This window comes from Hemisphaericaspora subhashii (genome assembly GCF_019202705.1).
Source record: "Hemisphaericaspora subhashii strain CBS 10753 chromosome Unknown scaffold40, whole genome shotgun sequence".
In the NCBI taxonomy this organism is placed as follows: Eukaryota; Fungi; Ascomycota; class Pichiomycetes; order Serinales; family Debaryomycetaceae; genus Hemisphaericaspora; species Hemisphaericaspora subhashii.
In genome coordinates this window covers 58,603-79,419 of record NW_026057304.1, presented here as the reverse complement: position 1 = coordinate 79,419, position 20,817 = coordinate 58,603, and the positions used below count along the sequence as shown (strand labels likewise).

General features: G+C 34.7%; 11 protein-coding genes across 11 annotated transcripts; 9 read left to right on the top strand and 2 right to left on the bottom strand. All coding sequences in view use genetic code 12, as the record gives it.

Moving 5' to 3' along the window:
• Positions 1 to 2,601: 2,601 nt before the first annotated feature.
• On the top strand, positions 2,602 to 3,348 carry J8A68_003204 (Golgi transport complex subunit; the record flags this gene model as incomplete). The annotated part of the gene is made up of 1 exon (XM_049407035.1): positions 2,602 to 3,348. The coding sequence occupies one exon, from the start codon at positions 2,602 to 2,604 to the stop codon at positions 3,346 to 3,348; it is 747 nt and encodes a 248-aa protein (XP_049263522.1).
• Positions 3,349 to 3,592: 244 nt separating this feature from the next.
• On the top strand, positions 3,593 to 4,117 carry J8A68_003203 (uncharacterized protein; the record flags this gene model as incomplete). Its single annotated transcript, XM_049407034.1, has 1 exon — positions 3,593 to 4,117. The coding sequence occupies one exon, from the start codon at positions 3,593 to 3,595 to the stop codon at positions 4,115 to 4,117; it is 525 nt and encodes a 174-aa protein (XP_049263521.1).
• Positions 4,118 to 4,633: 516 nt separating this feature from the next.
• On the top strand, positions 4,634 to 6,274 carry J8A68_003202 (FG-nucleoporin; the record flags this gene model as incomplete). The annotated part of the gene is made up of 1 exon (XM_049407033.1): positions 4,634 to 6,274. One exon carries the CDS (start codon positions 4,634 to 4,636, stop codon positions 6,272 to 6,274), a length of 1,641 nt encoding a protein of 546 aa, XP_049263520.1.
• Positions 6,275 to 6,529: 255 nt separating this feature from the next.
• J8A68_003201 (DEAH-box RNA helicase) lies at positions 6,530 to 9,928 on the top strand (the record flags this gene model as incomplete). Its single annotated transcript, XM_049407032.1, has 1 exon — positions 6,530 to 9,928. One exon carries the CDS (start codon positions 6,530 to 6,532, stop codon positions 9,926 to 9,928), a length of 3,399 nt encoding a protein of 1,132 aa, XP_049263519.1.
• A 130-nt stretch (positions 9,929 to 10,058) lies between these two features.
• Positions 10,059 to 10,985, bottom strand: PAN6 (pantoate--beta-alanine ligase; the record flags this gene model as incomplete). The annotated part of the gene is made up of 1 exon (XM_049407031.1): positions 10,059 to 10,985. The coding sequence occupies one exon, from the start codon at positions 10,983 to 10,985 to the stop codon at positions 10,059 to 10,061; it is 927 nt and encodes a 308-aa protein (XP_049263518.1).
• Positions 10,986 to 11,956: 971 nt separating this feature from the next.
• Positions 11,957 to 13,144, top strand: J8A68_003199 (triglyceride lipase; the record flags this gene model as incomplete). The annotated part of the gene is made up of 1 exon (XM_049407030.1): positions 11,957 to 13,144. The coding sequence occupies one exon, from the start codon at positions 11,957 to 11,959 to the stop codon at positions 13,142 to 13,144; it is 1,188 nt and encodes a 395-aa protein (XP_049263517.1).
• A 304-nt stretch (positions 13,145 to 13,448) lies between these two features.
• SRP40 (Srp40p) lies at positions 13,449 to 14,474 on the top strand (the record flags this gene model as incomplete). The annotated part of the gene is made up of 1 exon (XM_049407029.1): positions 13,449 to 14,474. The coding sequence occupies one exon, from the start codon at positions 13,449 to 13,451 to the stop codon at positions 14,472 to 14,474; it is 1,026 nt and encodes a 341-aa protein (XP_049263516.1).
• A 205-nt stretch (positions 14,475 to 14,679) lies between these two features.
• On the top strand, positions 14,680 to 17,196 carry J8A68_003197 (TFIIH/NER complex ATPase/helicase subunit; the record flags this gene model as incomplete). Its single annotated transcript, XM_049407028.1, has 1 exon — positions 14,680 to 17,196. One exon carries the CDS (start codon positions 14,680 to 14,682, stop codon positions 17,194 to 17,196), a length of 2,517 nt encoding a protein of 838 aa, XP_049263515.1.
• Positions 17,197 to 17,258: 62 nt separating this feature from the next.
• Positions 17,259 to 18,212, bottom strand: J8A68_003196 (uncharacterized protein; the record flags this gene model as incomplete). Its single annotated transcript, XM_049407027.1, has 1 exon — positions 17,259 to 18,212. The coding sequence occupies one exon, from the start codon at positions 18,210 to 18,212 to the stop codon at positions 17,259 to 17,261; it is 954 nt and encodes a 317-aa protein (XP_049263514.1).
• Positions 18,213 to 18,627: 415 nt separating this feature from the next.
• J8A68_003195 (mitochondrial 37S ribosomal protein bS21m) lies at positions 18,628 to 19,188 on the top strand (the record flags this gene model as incomplete). The annotated part of the gene is made up of 1 exon (XM_049407026.1): positions 18,628 to 19,188. One exon carries the CDS (start codon positions 18,628 to 18,630, stop codon positions 19,186 to 19,188), a length of 561 nt encoding a protein of 186 aa, XP_049263513.1.
• A 522-nt stretch (positions 19,189 to 19,710) lies between these two features.
• Positions 19,711 to 20,766, top strand: J8A68_003194 (uncharacterized protein; the record flags this gene model as incomplete). Its single annotated transcript, XM_049407023.1, has 1 exon — positions 19,711 to 20,766. The coding sequence occupies one exon, from the start codon at positions 19,711 to 19,713 to the stop codon at positions 20,764 to 20,766; it is 1,056 nt and encodes a 351-aa protein (XP_049263512.1).
• Positions 20,767 to 20,817: the final 51 nt, after the last annotated feature.

The window sequence follows — 20,817 nt, the reverse complement described above, 5'->3', positions numbered from 1 at the left end:
TGGAAATTATTTTTTGGTTTAGGTGGTGAATTGATCAAATATTTTTTAAGCAGAATATTTTTTACAGGATTAAAAAATAATAATTCTGAAAAAGGGGTTTGTGCCACATATGCATGAATTCTGTAACTCAAAAAATAATATTTTATTTGCAGGAAAATGTCCAGTACTAACATTTTGATTCCTGAGGGAATAAAAACCAAAATAGCAATTCGGTTGTTGATACCAAAATGTAAGAGGTGCTTCCTTGATGATGCAATTTAAAAGAGATGTTGGATATTTATAACTCTGGTAAAAAGAAAAGAAATCAAAACCCGCTTGAAAGAAATGTGTGTTGTATTGCTGAATTATCGGATATAATATTTCTTTTCAAATCTTCAATTTAAAGTTTTCCCACTGCATGTTTTCTTTTTTTATTGTTGCTATTGATATGTCATAATTTCAACTTTATTTTTTAATACGTTTTCAGTAATACATTTTTATTTTATTTTTTTCAAGGGTTTATTTTCTTTTTTTTTGCTTGCGAGGTCCATAAACGGTGGTGTGGACATTGCCAATTTAAAATAAAACATTTCTATTTCTATTCCTGTTTGCAATAAATAAAAATGCCATATGAAGAAGCTTGTGAATTTTAATTCCAACCAATTGAAGGGAAGTTTCGCCGTGTATAACTTTAAGGCATTTTGACCATCCACCAGGAATTTGGACGAAAAAATAGGTTGTGGTCGTGGCTAGGTGAAGTGATTTGGATAATGAGTATCTCTTCGGCACAAAGAAGCAGTAGTGACTCATGTAGGTACCCCAAAGCTGAAGATAAAGTCAACAACAGGGAAGAACAATCGATAAATTCTTGAGTTGGCTTCTAAACAAGAAAGATGTGTTCCAAGAGGGGCTTGCTTTTATTATTATGTTGCAATATAGTTGCAAAAATTAGTCTGAAGGCATTTTCTGATCTTTAGCCGTATTGACGTGATATCTCACAAAACAGAACTCCACAAAGCACCTTCCGCCAAAATATTCATGCCGGTTCAGGAATCCCGTTCAAGGTTCCATCCCTGGTGCTTTTCGGTAAAACAAATGCTCGTTTGATGTAACGTTGCGTTATACATTTGATTAGAGCTTGAAAACGAACCGCGGCTGTAGTAGATGCAACCGCTTTAAAAATCTCGGTAGAGAGAATGCACCAAGTCGGGCAAATAGTGAAATCCTTCTGCAATCATGACCTCGATAGCGTACTGTGAGGTATAGACGATGTAGCGATCCCCCACCTACATCTCGCGTAATGCCTAGTGGATATTGTCATCCGAAACCTTGTATTATGAATTTACCGTATTTCCGTCCAAACATGGTATTACATCTAAGCGCATAGTAAGCATCAATCAACAATCTTTGACGCCACATTGTATAAATCTTTTGTATTACCGAGTCAAACTTCAACATACATAGTTCGACTCCTTTACACCTGACTCTATATGGGGGTCCTCCTTTGTGTAATATTAAAAGATTCTATAGCGAAAATGTGTACATTCTTTCTAATTTCTCAAAATCATCATGACATTATGGCTTTTCGGCAAATAATAGAGATTATTGGGCCCAGCTATTATTCTCTCGATACAATTATCTCATGCAAGATTCAATAATTCTCCACCTTTCTCTCTGTTCTCATTATTATACTTTTAGAAACTAAAAGGACAATACCGGGCTTAGTATACATGCATAGACAACAATTAACCAACAAAAAGAATCCCCCAAATAATAAATCTCATTTGTGAAATTATTCTAAAAGTATATTTTTTATTTTTACAAGGCAACAAAAAACCTCTCTAAACATGGAACGGGTTTAGCACCCAAAATAATATTGTTTCTTTGTTTAAGACCGGACCGGCCGGTTTATAACTCTGCCCGGGAATAGTTCTTAGAACAATATCAATCAACCCTTACTAAAATAGGTAGTATATCCTACCCTCCACCAAATCTTATCTGATTTTGGATTTGTAAACTAATTAACGTGGGGGAGACCCTAATGACAGCGTGTGATAAATTGGATGTGTACTGTACAATGCATTATGATGCCATTGAAACACGAAAAGGATTTACGTATATGCAATGTCTAATGGCAATATATCTCCATTGTTTCTTGTGACAGCTATTGGTGTGTGTCGTAATGCGCTTGACAATTAACATGACCGGGCGTTGTCTATTAAGGTACCAAAACTTTGAACAATACACTGTGATTGTAGTACTCCACCACTACAAAGATTTTTTGCGGATCTGATAATAAAAACTGAATATCGCTGTTTTGTTTGAATGTGCGATATGATGGTCATACTTTAATATTATGAGTACTGAGTTGCCTCTGCAATGCCCTGCGACTTTGAAGTTTCATGGACAAATGCATTAAATTGCTAACCCAACAGCCGAAAGGAGTCAACTGTATGAGCGTGGTGTTGGAAAATCTACAGTTGGTAGCATCGAAGGGTCGTCCAAGACACAATTTTCAAATGACGTGTGGAAAAGAAGCGCAATATATCCAGACAACACTCTTCCCTATCAAAAGTAGGTAAGAGGGTAGACATATATAAATATAGAATTAAATAACAAACGATGGAGAACGAATTCGATGTGCTAGATGGAACCGATGAATTCCCTTATCCAATATCAATAGCTCGTACAGATTTTAAGAATTTCAATGAAGAAGAAATTGATCAATTCTTATATAAGAATCATCGATTTACATCAATAGATATATTAATTAAAGAGCTATCACAATTATCAAATAGTCTAAATCAAACTCTATTAGATTTGGTTAATAATGATTATAATGATTTTATAAAATTAGGGAAATCTATAAATGGAGGATTTGATTTAATAAATTTAATCTCGGGAGATTTAAAAGGATTTAAATTAGAATTAACCAATTATCAAAATAAATTTAATACCAGTTATGAAACATTGGATAATGTACTTAACAAACGACAACAACTAATCGAACTAAAGACAAGTGCTAAATTGAATTTATTATTACATGATCAAGTAGTTGAATTTGATAATTATATTGAACAAAAGGATACCATCGATTTATCAACAGAATTAAAGAAGTTAACTGGTTTATATCTTTCAATAAGCAATATCAATCAATTCTTAGAATCAAGACAATCAAATCAATTTCAAGAGACTTATTTAGCAAATAAGATATCTTCGTTAAAATATGAATTTAAAAGTTATTTAGATCAATTGGCAAAACGAGAAATTACCAATAATAAGAAGGACTCATCGTTGATATTGGAGATATTGAACGTATATAAGATGATTGGACTAGAGTCTGATCTACTAGATCTAATTCATAAGTAATCAGAGAATACATATCTGGATAGATTTTATTAGTACTGAGATTTACGCGCATTTATTGCAATTTTGTATGTAATTTCCATAGTGTAAATTTCAGCACCAACCAAACAAGAGGAATTTCCAATTTTTTTTTTTCAGTCTCCCTCCTTCTCTCTCACTCACTGATCCTTTAACATTCATCAAGCGAATTGTGAATTCATAATACTTTGACTAATTGCACTTTTAAACAAACAGCAATAAGGAAAACATGGGTTTTGGACAATTAGTATCAGGCAGTCGTAGGTGGGAAAATGTGGAGTCAAATCCTATGCCAAAGGATATTCCTGATGTAGATGAAGTTGGTGCTACTTCTGCTCCATTATTATCAGCATCTTTCTTTATTGGAGATAGATGTAAACCTTATAATGATGATTTTATGTTATGTAAAGACGAAAACAATGGTGGTACTTTAGATTGTTTAAAAGAAGGAAGAAGGGTCACTAGATGTGCCATTTCTGTTTTAAGAGATATAAATAAACATTGTTTTGATGAATTCAAATTACATTATGATTGTTTAGAACAAAATAATCAATATTTCGGTCGTTGTCGTGCATCTGAAGGTGTCTTGAGTAAATGTGTATTTGATAATTTGAAATTAGTAAAGAAGATTCCTGGAGTTGAAGAACAAATTCAAGATAAAAAGAAACCAATTTATGCCAATAGTTCAAAAGATAATAGATTAACTGCTGAATTCTTAAAGAAGAAAGAATTTGCTGCTCAATCTTCAGAGTAGAAAAGTAATTTGGCTATTTGTTAATTCGTCATTTTTCACGGGTAAGAAAACTAATGAGGTTAGTAGGGGTTCGTATAAATATATACACATATACAATTTTCCAGATTGCTCGTCCATTTGATGTTACCTCCGGTTTTTCTGCATTTCATTTCATACTACCACCTTCACATCTTTACGACTTTAAAGGATATATATACATATTGAATCTTTGGTTGTTTGTTAGTTTTTTTGTTTATTAAGCTTTTATGTATTTTAGATAATAAGAAATAGGGGTTCTATTAACATCAGTTAGATCTTAAGGACTCTTATTATAATAAAAACAGATATTTATTTTTAACTTTGATTGAAACTATCTCTTTGTACATCAACGATATCATTAAGGTTCATAATTTTACAGATGGTAGCACCTTGCTCTCGTAATGAAACACATCTCACAATTTTTTTTCTCTGTTCTCTCTGTCATCTTCACCATCAACAACACTTGGATAGTTTCAATAAACACATTGCCTATCAATTATGTTTGGATCATCAGCTAATACAGGCGGAGGGATGTTTGGCTCATCAGGAACACAATCAGGAGGCTTATTCGGACAAAAGCCAGCAACTACTGGATTTGGTGCCCAACAACAACCTCAACAACAACAACAACAACTTGGAACAGGGTTCGGATCAACAGCCAATGCCCCATCAGGTGGGGGATTGTTTGGTCAACAGACTAATACAGGCACATCTACAACAGGTGGAGGACTCTTTGGAAACAAACCTGCTACGGGTGGATTATTTGGACAGAGTTCACAACAACCAGCCACAGGTACTGGATTTGGTGGTGCACCTGCTGCAGCCTCAACTGGAACCAATTTGTTTGGTGGTGGTGCAAGCAATGCTAGTGCTAATACTGGGGGATTGTTTGGAAATAAACCTGCTACAACTGGGACTACGGGTGGTGGATTATTTGGAAGCACAGGTGCAACCGGTTCAAATACTTCTGGTGGTCTTTTTGGAAGTAATCCCCAAGGAGCGACACCCACATCTGCTCCTTCAGGAGGTCTTTTTGGTGCTTCATCTGGTGGAACAGGGTTTGGTAGTGCCGGAACTACTGGTGGAGGATTGTTTGGAAACAAACCTGCTGCACCATCCGGAGGTCTCTTTGGATCACAACAACCACAACAGCAACAGCAAATACAGCAGCAGCAACAACCTTCCGGGGGACTCTTTGGGAATAATACCACAAATAATCAACAACCATCTTTCAGCTGGAGTCAACCGCAACAACCACAATCAACCCTCTTTAATACCAGTGCAACCGGGGCTGGATTTGGTACCAACCCCAATATGCAATCATCAGCAGCTAATGTCAACACATATACTCCAGCAATTAATGATCAATTGATAAAGATTTCCGAACAATGGGATCCAAATTCTCCTAAATGTGCCTTGAAAACTCATCTTTATAATAAATTTAACGAACAAGAAATTGCAATCTTGATGAGTCAACAAAGACCAGCGAATGAAACACCTGAAGATTGGGACAATGCTATGATGAAAAGACCAGGGATTGCATATTATCCGATTAAGATAACTTCATTTAGTGATATTGCTCAAAGAATTGAAACCCAATTGGATCATGTTGCCAAATCTAGAGTTTTACTTAATACTATAAATGAAAAACAAAATGCATTATCTTCAAAACATGATTTAGAAAACACTACTAGAATATTAAAGGCAAAAGCAAGACATACTAAATTGTCCAGAAGATTATTACGATTGGCTACTGTATTGGCCATATTGAAATTGAAGGGATATCCATTATTGCCTGAAGAAGAAGAAATATCTAAACAATTTGATTTATTGACTGCTAAATTAAATGACCCAAATAGTTCAGTAGGTAAATTAAGTGATATATTTGCCAGATTAGCAATTCTAAAAGAAAGAGCAGAAGATTTGAATTATCAATTTGATCATTCTATTAATACATTAAATGGAGGGTTAAATGTTGGAGAACAAACCGAACAAAAAGTGAAAGATCAAGCTGGAAATACTGATGAACTTATTAAGAAGCTTTCTAATGTCTTGTTGAAACAACAAATGGGATTGAATTATTTGAATGATGTGTTAGAGAAAGATAAAGAATCCGTACAAAAGTTGGGTAAAAAGTAATAAGTCGAAGAATATATTGTAGATTAGAGTAGAAATTGTAGTATATTAAATACATATTACCATTTGAATTGAATTCTGTATTGTTATCTTCCTCTCTCGTAAATTCAACTCTGAATTTATAAAAGTTCAGTAATTATCTCAGAACTTAATTTTTTTTGCGCTTCTTCTGCTCATCTGCTGCATCGAAAAGATCATGGAAACACAACTTTTCATTGCAAGAGAAAGACAGCCTAAGTAAGTCACTAGGAATAGATTATGGATGACACCAATGGTCAGGATATACTCACCACCCTCAAAGAGAAATTATCTATCTATCTTAATAAACGAATCAATGAATCATTGATAACAACAATCATTTCTCAATATCAAAGAAATAATTCACTTGAACAATTTACGAATTTCGTTAAAGTATTTGGATTGGTGAATTCAGATCATGTATGTGATTTATATAACCAAATCAATGATAATTATGCCAGCATCGAAAAGGTATTGAAAGAGAGAAGCAGCAACAGTCAGAAAGTTAAACTTTTGCGTGTTGTAGAGAAACCTAAGAAGATCAAGACTGCCTTGAAATTATCGTTTGATGAGTTGGATGACGAATTGGAGGAAATTGAAACACCAGCCATAAAAACAAAGCCTATTCCGAAACTTGACGATGAGCTTGAATTAGATGAAGAGATGTTAGATATAAACGTTAACAAAAAGACGATATCCAAATCAACAACCAAATTTAAAAAGATAAAAAAAGATGATGCCATTCGAATAAAGCAAGAGACAATACAAGCTCCGAAACCATCAGAGACCACAAACAATTCAACATCAAAAGATCCACCGAAACCACAAGTCAATGCCGTCCCAGAATCAAAACACATGCAGCAACCGGAAAATACCCCAATAATAGACGACTATCCCAAATTCGAAGAGCTTTCCAACACAAACCTAGAAGTCGATAGAGAATGGTATAACATAGATGAAGAAGGAGCCGTCGCTAAATCAGATGAGATCGACGATACTGACTTCCACCCCCGCCGTCCTCAACAACAAAGACGCAACCGCCCAATCCAAACCAAATCAACCAAAGGATCCGGCGGATTATTCGACCCCACCACGGGCGAATACATAGATTATGACCACTCCTCTGCTGATGAATTCTCGAGGGTGCCTATTTCGAGTCATGTCTTCATTCCGCCATTTTTAGAGAATTCGAAGGAGTATTTACAATTACAGATCTCGGGAAGTAGTATTCGAGGAATCGGCCCCACGGTGAATCCTATTAAAGATTCCACATCGGAATTGGCATCGATGGCGAGACAGGGGTCGTTGGTTGTTCAGAATAAGAGATCGAAGAAGGAGAGAATGCAGCAGGCGAAAGAAAGGACTGGGGTTTCTGGTAGTAATCTAGAGAAAATAATACCCGAAGAAGATGACGATGTTGCGTCGCCAGATAGTACAAAGATGACTGAAGAAATAGAAGCGGATCCAATTGAACTAATAACTCAACAAAGAAGAAGTTTGCCGGCTTTTTTAGTCCGTGATCAATTATTACAAACAATTCGAGATAATCAAGTGACTATCATCATTGGGGAAACAGGATCAGGTAAAACCACGCAATTAACACAATATCTCTATGAAGATGGGTTTGGATCTAGTATATGTCAAGGAAAAGAACGGGTGATGATTGGATGTACACAACCCAGAAGAGTTGCCGCCATGTCGGTAGCCAAAAGAGTCAGTGAAGAAATGAATTGTAAACTTGGAGAAGAGGTTGGGTTTTCGATTAGATTTGAGGATAAGACAGATAACCAGAAGACTATTATTAAATATATGACAGAAGGGGTTCTTTTGAGAGAGACATTGGTGGATCCGATGTTGAGTCATTATAGTTGTATCATTATGGATGAAGCTCATGAACGATCTTTGAATACGGATATCCTACTTGGATTATTCAAGAATTTGATAACAAAACGAAGAGATTTGAAGTTAATTGTGACTTCTGCAACTATGAATGCTGAAAGGTTTATGATGTTCTTTGGTGCAGCACCTCAATTCACGATCCCAGGGAGAACTTTCCCGGTTGAGGTTTTCTATAATAAGAGTATATGTTCAGATTATGTCGACACTGCCATCAAACAAGTCCTAACCATCCACCTCAAGGATTCAAATACCGAAACCTACACCAACGATGGTGATATTCTAGTATTCATGACCGGTCAAGAAGATATCGAAATCACATGTGAACTACTCCGCGAGAAATTAGACATGTTAGAAAGCCCACCTCCATTAGACATCTTTCCCATCTATTCAACAATGCCGGCCGATTTACAAAAGAAAATCTTCACCAAAAAGAATTCCAAACGAAGAAAAGTCGTCGTCGCGACGAATATTGCCGAAACTTCTTTAACCGTTGATGGAATCAAATATGTCATCGATTGTGGTCTTGTGAAAATGAAAGTATACAATCCGAAATTAGGTATGGATATGTTACAAGTCGTGCCCATATCAGTCGCAAATGCTGATCAAAGAAGTGGTAGGGCAGGTAGAACTGGTCCAGGGGTGGCATATAGATTATATACCGAACAAGCTTGTGATCCCGCCAGGATGCATATTCAACCCATCCCGGAAATCCAACGGACTAATTTAAGTAATATCATGTTATTACTAAAGTCGTTGAAAGTTGGTGATGTCAATTCTTTCCCATTTCTTGATCCTCCTCCCAAGGATTTGTTAAATTGTTCGATGTATGATTTATGGGCGATGAATGCGTTGGATAATCTTGGGGAATTGACAAGTTTGGGAGAATCAATGACGAAGTTTCCTATTGAACCTACATTATCGAAATTGATTTTGTTATCGACCCAAGCGGAATTTCACTGTTCTGATGAGATTATTAGCATTGTGGCGATGTTGTCGGTGCCGAATATCTATCATAGACCGAAGGAAAGGGCGCAAGAGGCAGATATGGCGAGGGAGAAGTTTATGATTTCGGAATCGGATCATTTGACGTTGTTGAATGTATATAATCAGTGGAATATAAATTTAAAGAAATTTGGGAATAATTATTCTAGGATTAATTCATGGTGTAATAAGAATTTCATACAATTGAAGTCATTATTCAGGGCAAAAGATATTAGAAATCAATTATTGTTAATCATGCAGAAGAATAAATTACCAATTCTTAAATCTCGAAATGATGAACATATAAGAAAATGTCTCTGTGCTTCATTCTATCAACAACTGGCGAAAATTTCCAAGATGAATGTGCATGGAAATCCTGAATTTGTTAATTTAAGACATAGTTATATGAAGATGTATCTACATCCAACCAGTTCATTATTGGATATGAATTTAAGTTCGAATTTTGTGATTTATCATGAATTGGTACTTACTACTAAAGAATATATGCATTATGTGACATGTGTTGATCCGGTTTGGTTACTTGAGTATGGATACAAGTTTTATGGAATTCCTGATTCTTATAGTTCTAGATTAGATAGTGAGGTTTCGATTGTGACTAAGAAGGAATTCGAAAAACAGTTGAAGGAGGATGCAAAGATTTATGAGATGAGAATTCAAAAGCAGACGAGAGCGCCTGCCAAAGACTCAGGAACTGTTCAGAAAAGTGGACTGTTGTTTAAAAGAAGAAGGGCAATATAATATTTATACCAATGTATTACTATGTACTATTTATAATGGATTAACGTTCTCCAAATACTCTATTACGTCTCCATTGTCTATTTTTGTATGTCTATTTTTGGTTTCCATTTTATTCGTCTCTCATGCATGCTTAGTTAAGAATGACGTTGTCTATCAATCTTGCCTTCCCATCTCCTGATTCTCTTGGAACTTTAACTGCAGTAGAAATAATGGCACCAACTCCCGGTTCAACATATTCAAGATCATCCAAAGTCTCAGGATGACTAATTGCAAGATATTCTAGTTCGAATTCAGGATCTGATGTAATTATTGGTTTGACTAAATTAATGATATCTTTTGCAGCTACTTTTGTTCCTCTTTGGGTATAATAAGCTTGTCCGGTACTTAATGCTTTAAAAATAATAGAACTTCTATCTTTCATTTCTTGAGATAAATATTCATTTCTTGAGGACATGGCTAATCCATTTGATTCTCTTAATGTAGGTAATACTCTAATTTCAGTATCCATAATTAAATCTTTCACTAGATTCTTAATAACCACGCATTGTTGAGCATCTTTTTGACCAAAATATGCTCTTGTTGGAGTTACAATATTTAATAATTTGGTGACCACAGTCGCTACCCCACGGAAAAATTGAGGTCTAGTAACACCTTCCAATTGTTCAGAACATCCATGCACGGTAACAAAAGCTCCTCTTTGTTGATTAACATCCAAAGTGATTCCCGATGGATACATTTCGGAAATCTTGGGTATGAAAACTGCATCAACTGATTTTTGATTGAAAGCTCTTTCTAATAACTCTAAGTCACGTTCTACTGTACGAGGATAAGCATCAAGATCTTCATGTGGGGCAAATTGGGAAGGATTAACAAATATGGATACGACAGTTCTATCATTTTCTTGTAATGATTCATTTACAAGAGAACAATGACCAGCATGTAATGCACCCATAGTGGGGACAAGCCCCACTGATTCTCTATTAAGGATGCATTGTAATCTCCATTGTCTGACTTGTTGGACTGTACGTAATACTGTGATACTCTTGGAAACTGTCATTTTTGTATGTGATTGCTTGAATAATCTGTAACAAGAAGAAGAAGAAGAAGAAGAAGAAGAAGATGGCTGTTGAAAAACCGTTGACATCAAAAAGAAATCCTGCCCTGAAAGGAAAAAAAAAAAAGAAATATACGAGAAGAATGAAAATAACCGATGATTTTTTAGTCACAAAACTTTAAAAATACAATTTACACTTCAATTATTAAATCTAATGACATAAGTGAAGTTTAGTAGATATTGGAAGTACATGTGACCCCACAGAAATTACTATAAATGGTTATGTGATATATAATAGTATGAAATCAATGTTCCGGCTATCATTGTCTTGCAGGGAAGTAAATCGTACAGCGGGATTTGGCCGGGATTAAAATTCTTTTTTTTTTCTTTAAACGGTATCGATTAAATTATACACTAAAATTATAAACTATAATATATAAACTGATACTGACCCTCTGATACATATAGGGCATAACGTTCTGTAGAAATGGTAAAAACCTTTTATAGGCACTTAGGTGTATGATAAAAGCAACATAAGTAGTGTGAGAGTCCAAGACCAGCAGGACTGGGTTGTATACTCACTAAAAACAATTCTTGGTTTGTGTCACTTCGGTTTATGTCCGGATTGTGCTGTGAAACTAATACTGCGCAACATTTCCTTCTCTATAGTTAAGAATTGTGGTTGCGCTTCGATTGTCTCAACCCCCGCAAAAAATCGTTCTCTTTTTCCGACTGGCATGTGTTGTTATTATTGTTGTTTAATAGTCTTTGTGTGTCTTTCAGTGTAAATCTATAATCCGGATTAATTTATTTGTCATTTGAAATTTTATTTTTATTCTTTCTAACCTCGGTAACTCAATTCTCTCCGCATTAAATTGATCAACGAATTTATTTAAATCAAAACCACAATCCGGTACTTTCTTTTATATCAACTGTAAGTTAAGTAACCTAGTAGTAGTTAGCAGTTCTGGGTCATGTCATTCACAGTTGAAAAGAAGGTTGGTAGTGCTTATCCATATCGTGCTGCTGGGAGTACCATTTTAGCAGAAGATACTCACAAATTAAAACTAGTTTACAATAAATATAAAACAACTTTAACTCCACCTACAAAGGATACCCTAAGATTCAATTTAATCTTTTGTCATGGTACTGGATTCAATAAATCAATCTGGAAATATCATATCAAGAAATTATATGAATTATCTCAACAACGTGGTACTAATTGGTTCTTGGATAGTGTAATGGCTATTGATTTTATTGGTCATGGTGATTCAAGTCTTCTTAATAATGGATTATTAGGTCCTGTGTATAGATGGGATGAAGGTGGGAAAGATATAACCCATCTTATAAAACAAGAGATTTCGTCTACTGGTGATTTTCAAAATAATTTCGAATCTCGTAATATTGTCATTGGACATTCGATGGGAGGTTTTAGTACTATATATGCAGCATTCCATGAACCTACTTTAATTGATTCAATTGTTCCAATTGAACCTGTTTATTATGGAGAACCTGATAGGTTTACTAAGTTTAAGAAGATATTCAATAAGATTTCACAAATGATTATTGATAAATTTGATAGCATTGAAGACTTAAATTATTTCTTTAAGAAATTTTCATTTTATAAGAATATGACTCCAGAAATAATGAAAGATTATATGGATGATGAAGTCATTGAAGAAATCGACCCAGAAACTAATGAAAAAGTATATAAAATTAAATGTATTAAAAGACATCAAATGACAGCATATTTTGGTCTGTTTACATCCATTGCTAGAGGTATGCATGTCTTACCAACTATTCAAGTCCCAATCTATCATGTGATTGGTGCTAAAGCAGTTTGGAATCCACCAGCAAGTATTCCATGGATTAGAGGAAATATTAATCCTAAATATTTAGCAGGAACTTTTGATATTCCAGAAGGTGAACATCTTTGTAATGTCGAAAAACCTGATGAAACAATAGACATTATAGCTAAAGTTCTTACTGAGAGAAATAGCAAGTATACACAAGAGAGGGTACTCATTCCTGAAATTGTAAAGAACAAAGATAGACAAGTAATTGCTGATGAACAATTCAGTAAGATGTTTGATTTAAAATTTGACGATATTTATGGTTATATCCTTGATGTTCAAGATAGACCTGCTCATTCTAAGTTGTGAGAGTGGTCATTTCTTGTTGTATGTCTAGACACATCTGGTAATCTATAGAGTTGGTAATATAACGCGTTTTAGTATGTTTATAAGTCGTTTGACTCATTGTAGCTTCTCTCCCATACCTCTATTGTAATGAATGAATTTGGTTGCAAAAACTATATTCCTGCATATTGCACCGAAAGCATCGAAAGAACCAGAATTTCTTTTTTTGTGAATCTTTATAAATAAAATAAATTTTTTTTTCACTTTTTCATTTCTTTCATCTTTCCATAACAATTGAAAGAATCAACTAGTTGACGGTATTGAAACAATGGGTGTATCTAAAGAAGTTGTATTAGCTTATATCAAAGAATATTTAAGCAGGGATCCATCCCTTTCCAAAGTTGAAAAAGCCCTTGATAAGGCAATCGGTGATGAAATTGAATTACCAAAAGTTGAACAAAAATTAGAAGAATTTGTCCCAGTGGTAGAAGAACCAAAAGAAGAAGAAAAGGAAGAACCAAAGAAGAGTGAAAGCTCCTCTTCTGAATCTTCTTCAGATAGTGAAAGTAGTTCTTCAGATAGTGAAAGCTCCTCATCTGATAGTGAAAGTTCTTCTTCAGATAGTGATAGTTCTTCATCTAGTTCATCTTCATCATCCTCAGATTCTGATTCTGAATCTGGTTCGTCAAGTTCATCCTCGGACTCAGAATCTTCCAGTTCATCCTCATCGTCAGATTCTGATTCAGACTCGGATTCATCCAGTTCATCTGATTCGGATTCTGATTCCGACTCAGATTCAAGCTCAAGCTCAAGCTCAAGTTCCGACTCAGATTCCAGCTCCGACTCAGACTCATCAAGTTCTGATTCAGACTCTTCCAGCTCAGACTCAGACTCAGGTTCAGAATCAGATGACGAATCTTCCGAAGATGAAAGTGAAACCAAAAAGAGAAAGTCCGACACCAAAGACGAACACGTCTCCAAAAAGCAAAAGCCAGTCGAGTCATCTTCATCTTCATCTTCCTCACCTTCTTCCCCATCATCCACAACCTCAGAAATGGACAGTATTAGTCCGCCAACTTCAAGAGGCATATCAGCCACTCCAGAAGCAGAATTAAAACCAGGACAAAGAAAACATTTCAGTAGAATAGAGAGAGAAAAGATTAGTTTTGAACACCATGCATTACAAGATAATACTTATAAAGGTGCTGCTGGTACTTGGGGTGAAACTGCAAATGCTAAATTGATGCAAGTTAGAGGAAAAGATTTTACTAAGAATAAGAATAAGATGAAGAGAGGAGCTTATAAAGGTGGATCTATCACTTTTGCTTCTGGTTCTTATAAATTTACTGATTAGAAGAAGTTTATACACCCTAGATATAACCTGTAACATACACTTAAACAGACTTTTACATAGTTAAATAATTTAATTGATTTGAACACGACCTTTTATTTCAGATACAAATTAAAAAGGATCATCTTTTTTTTTACAACCAAATTTCTTCTTTCTTTCTTTTGATTCTATCTTTGATATTTGTAAGCAATTACCATTAACCCAGTAAATGTCTACTACTAGTACTAGAAGAATAGGCGAAGTCAACTATGCAGAATTAGAAGAAGGCAATTTCTCAGATGATTATCAAGATGAATATCAAGAGGATGATATTGATGGAGAATATGGTACTCCCTCCAGCAAACGAAAGGGAGGCAAACAAGCATCCACGCAAGCAAAGAAAAAGAAGGTACAAGCATCAATAGATAACATCAGGAATGAAATAGACGATACAAATTACTCCGATGAACAATTAATCGAATTAACCCCCGATATTCCTGCTGATTATATCCCAGATGCAGTTTCAAGAACATTTGGAAAATCAGATTTTTCATATTTGAAATTAAAACCTGATCATTTTTCAAGACCAATTTGGATTTCTCCGAATGATGGTAGAATCATATTGGAATCATTTTCCCCATTGGCTGAACAAGCCCAGGATTTCCTTATTACTATTGCAGAACCAATTTCAAGACCGTCACATATTCATGAATATAGAATCACGGCATATTCTTTATATGCGGCTGTTTCAGTTGGATTAGAAACTGATGATATTATTCTGGTTTTAAATCGATTATCGAAAGTTCCAGTTGCTGAATCGATTATTAATTTCATTAGAGGGGCTACTGTATCTTATGGAAAAGTTAAATTAGTTTTAAAACATAATCGATATTTTGTGGAAAGTACGCAGGCGGATATTTTACAAATGCTTCTAAAGGATCCAGTTATTGGACCTTTAAGAATCCAATCTTCGGAGAATATAGTTTCAGGCAATGGACTTATTCAATCCGCTGCTTCAAAAGACGATATAACGATCCCCGGCACGAAAAAGAAGGATGGAAACACAACTGCCGAAAACAATGAAGCAGAAGATATATTTGCATCGGTTATAGGAAACAAAGAAGACGATGATGATGATTTCGATACAGTTCATTCATTCGAAATTGCCAATGATTCAGTTGAAATTGTGAAAAGAAGATGTCAAGAAATCGAATATCCCGTATTGGAAGAATATGATTTCCGTAATGATGCCAGAAATCCTGATTTAGAAATTGACTTAAAACCATCGACTCAAATTAGACCATATCAAGAAAAATCCTTATCCAAAATGTTTGGTAATGGTCGTGCAAGATCAGGAATTATTGTTTTGCCGTGTGGTGCTGGGAAGACATTAGTTGGGATTACTGCTGCATGTACCATTAGAAAATCGGTGATTGTATTATGTACTTCTTCTGTATCAGTTATGCAATGGAGACAACAATTTTTACAATGGTGTACTATCCAGCCGGAAAATGTTGCCGTTTTTACTTCTGAGAATAAAGAAATGTTTACTAGTGAATCAGGATTAGTCGTATCAACATACTCAATGGTTGCAAATACAAGAAATAGATCACATGATTCTCAAAAAGTGATGGATTTCTTAAGATCAAGAGAATGGGGGTTTATTATATTGGATGAAGTTCATGTTGTCCCGGCCGCGATGTTTAGACGTGTTGTGACTACAATTGCCGCCCATGCAAAACTTGGCCTTACTGCCACTTTGGTTCGTGAAGATGATAAAATTGATGATTTGAATTTCTTAATTGGTCCGAAATTATATGAAGCAAATTGGATGGATTTAGCCCAAAAGGGACATATTGCCAATGTTCAATGTGCTGAAGTATGGTGTCCGATGACATCGGAATTTTATCAAGAATATTTACGTGAATCGGCAAGAAAGAGGATGTTATTATATATTATGAATCCGACGAAATTTCAAGCATGTCAATTTTTAATTCATTATCATGAAAAGAGAGGTGATAAGATTATTGTATTTAGTGATAATGTTTATGCATTACAAGAATATGCATTAAAATTGGGGAAACCATTTATTTATGGTTCGACTCCCCAACAAGAAAGAATGAAGATTTTACAAAATTTCCAACATAATGATGAAATTAATACGATTTTTTTATCAAAAGTTGGAGATACTTCAATTGATTTGCCAGAAGCAACATGTTTAATTCAAATTTCTTCCCATTATGGATCAAGAAGACAAGAAGCACAAAGATTGGGACGTATTTTGAGAGCCAAAAGACGTAATGATGAAGGGTTTAATGCATTTTTTTATTCATTGGTTTCTAAAGATACTCAAGAAATGTATTATTCTACCAAAAGGCAAGCATTTTTAGTTGATCAAGGTTATGCATTTAAAGTGATTACTCATTTAAGTGGAATGGAAGATTTACCTGATCTTGCCTATGCTTCACCCCGGGAACGTCGAGAATTATTACAACAAGTATTATTAAAGAATGAAGATGCTGCCGGACTTGAGATTGGTGATGATGCTGATACGAATTTTATTTCAAAGGAAAGAAGAATGAAATTGGAAAAGGCAAATGCTACACGTACTGCTGGATCTTTGGCAGGATTGGCGGGTGGGGAAGATATGGCATATATCGAATATAATAAGAATAAGAATAAGGAATTAAAGGAACATCATCCATTGATTCAAAAAATGTATTATCATAAACAGGGAAAGAAATAAGGAATTGGTTGGATGGTTGGTTTTTCGCATTTTATAAAATTTTCTATAAATATCTAACTTAATTACGTTTTAACTTTAGTTACGAAATCTCCAAAGTCATCGTCGTCGTCGTCTTCTTCTTCATCTTCTGCATTACTTTCCTCTTCGCTTAATCTTATGGTAATATCCTCAGGTGATTGTGGATCTATCTCTTGTTTCCCATTTCCATTCATATTGCCATTTGTTTGTTTATTGGTTGTACCATTCGTTTGTTTATTGGTTGTACCATTTGCTTGGTTATTAGTAGTACCATTTGTTTGTGGTGCTGTAGTTGTAATATTCCCAATTGTGGCTAATGTCTTAATAGCAACCATCATCCGATCATAATAATATTGACGTTGTGAATTCCCATATCTTGAATCGTATTCTTCTAGAACCTCTCCAAACCGATATGCTTGATCTAAATCCCGAAACTCCAACCCTAAAGCAACTTGTACCACACTCCCATCATAATCGTCTTCATCTATATATGGATGATATCCTGATCCGGGTAATTGTACAATTACTTTAAAGTGTCGATCAGAATCCGAAGTCTTTATAATAGTATCTCTTCCATCATGAGATATTTTATTTACTCGTTTCATATGTAATTGGGTATTTCCAGTCAATGAAAGATGCGAATCTTCAGTTTGTGAAAGGGGGATATGCCAAGTCTCACCCCAAATCGGTTCTAATTGCGCCTCTTCTAATCGATTATAAAACAATAATTTTGATTGTGAACCTAAGAATGGTTCTACTATGAACTTGTTATCGTCACCATCGGATCTGTGTTCATATGATACACCACTTGTTTCTGCTTTGGTTGAATCTGAATTGGTTGATATTTGTTCAAAGAATTTTATATTGCCCTGCCATACTCGTTTGGAATTATCAAGATTCCAATTAAAGACACAAGTTGAATTATGGGGAATTTTGTAGAGGGATACTCCTCCACATTGAAATAATTGCTTTGATCTACACAGTTTGTTATTTGCCATATTTGATCCTTTGTAGCGCTCTTCTATAGTATGTGGTGGTATATGGATTTGTAAATTTCTATGAAAAAGAAAAGTTATAAAAAAAGTGTCAAATGAAAAACTTTATACGTCTAAATATCTATTTTAAGTATTATATACGATGCATATCGTATACGATAACTAACTAAACAATTGATAGTAGTAAATGAAAAAAAGGAGGAGAAGGAAAAATAAGGTCGTGTAAATGAGGGTAATTATTAGCGAGACAGAAAAAGAGAGAGAGTAAGCTAGACCTTTAGGTCGTGTACTTGTATCCAATTATTCCTTAAGTCAAAAAATGAAATTTTTTTTTTCAGTCAGTCAAGCACTCAAGTATCATTGGTTAAATTGGAACAAGGTAATTGAAAAAGTGGGTTTGGTGAAAAGTTAACAGGATATGTTCAGAACCACATTATCAAGAAACTTGGGATTAAGAGTAGTCCCAAGTAATCCTCTTAAATTACATGCATTGGGATTAGTTCGTTATAATTCTACTAATGAAAAACTTAGAAATGCAATTGGTTTTGATCAATGGACAACAACAAATGATAAATCAAAATCACAAGAACGTTCTTCATTTTCCAATATCAATGATTTATTAGATAGTACTATTTCCGAAGCAAGATCTTCACATACAACAACTCCATTTGCTAGAGATTTTAATGTTACTCAAGTAGAATATGATCCACGTCAAGCTGCAAGACAAATTCATTTAATAGGGACCAATGCTGGTAGATTAGTGAATGTTCCAACGGGAAGTCCTAGTCGTGGGTTTTCATTGGTTAGAGGTGTTGTTTCACAAAATAAACTTAGATATTTACAACGTATTCAAGAAAGATATATTCGTCCTGCAAAATTAAGAAAACAACAAAGAAGAGAATGGTGGAGAAGACATTTCAAAAGAAACTTTAAGATAATGATGGGACAGGTCGGTCAAGCTGTAAGAAGAGGATATTAGGACATCACGGATATTGGGCCAATTGAGGAGTCTTTCAGTTGACATGGCAATAAGCGATAACCTTCCATCGTTCATAGAACCCCGGGCATTTTACCATACTTGTATATATAGATATATTATATTATATAAAGTGATCAATGTATATATCACGAAATGAGTTTAATCTAAAAGTAGTACATCTTTCTCTCTTTGTCTCTTTCTCTTTTGATTTGTTGATAAAAGCCACTGGAAAAACGGTTCGAGATTTTTCTATTTTATTTCATTATATTATTTTTTCCGTTGCCCATCATCATCATCCATCTGCCCATAGTTTAGATTTCAATTGACATTGACTGATAGGAAGAAGATTTGCGATCTGAATGATCTCACTCTCATTTCACTCATTTTTTTCAATTTTTCCATATATTTCACACCACATTTCAATTTCCCACTTTGAATAACCCACCTTCTCCCCCTCGCTTCCAAGTGTTTTCGCTTCTTTAGTCATCCCCCGCTGATAGTTACTTAGACTCTCCTGAAAACATGCTGGGAAATGTTTCTCTACAATCCGCAAAACCAAAAGTTGGTGGAATTCCAGCCATAACTGGAGAATTAGATTATTCAAAAGCATTCCATATATTCCCAGAACTGTTACAACCATTCAGAAATAGTATCTTAGCATATTCCGCATCTTTATTATCTACAACCGCAGGATATCCTGTTGATTCATGTAAGAGTAAATTTCAAGTTGATAAAAGTTTTAGTGGATATGGAGATGTGATTGCAAAGACATATGCACGAGAAGGAATTAGAGGATTTTTCAGAGGAATAATGGCTCCATTGATTTCTACTTCATTTTCAAAATCAATAAGTATTTCAATCTTCACTGCTGTTAAACCATATACTTATACCGCCTTGTATGAATCGAGATATAGTCATAAGAGTGGAGAACCAATGCATCCGTTTCTTCGAAATATACCAGTATGTTTCATTTCTGGTGCTGTGGCCGGTGGGGCGGTTTCACTCTTTGCTTGTCCATTCGAATTCACAAAGATATATGCCCAATTACAAAAATTGTTGTTAAACACCACGTTGACAAATGTACCGAAATCGATGAGAACCATTAATCGAGAATGGGAAACTACTTCAACTCGACATATGGCTCAACAAATTGTTAAATATGAAGGATTAGGTGGATTATATTCCGGGTTTAGATATCATCTATTAAGAGATTCCGTATCTACTGGATTTTATTATTCAATATATGAATCAATGAAATGGATGACTAATTACTTCATAAATAAAGATCCATCAATCGTATCTCCGGTTTCAATCTTGCTTGCAGGTGGGATATCGGGTGTTTTTAGTTGGATATTGATATATCCTATAGATACAACCAAGACATTAATCCAGAAAGATGTGGTCACTAATATCTTAAGAAGAGAACAGGGGTTGGATGCATTACCTCCAAAACATCGAAAATTGCAAAAATTTGAACGGAGATTATATAGAGGGTTGGGGATATCTGTTTCAAGATCATTTGTGGTCAACATGGTCTTCTTTTATGCATTTGAAGTTGGAATGACATATCTTGCATAGGTAACAATTAATTACATAATGTTTATTTATTTATTAGGAATTATAATAGAA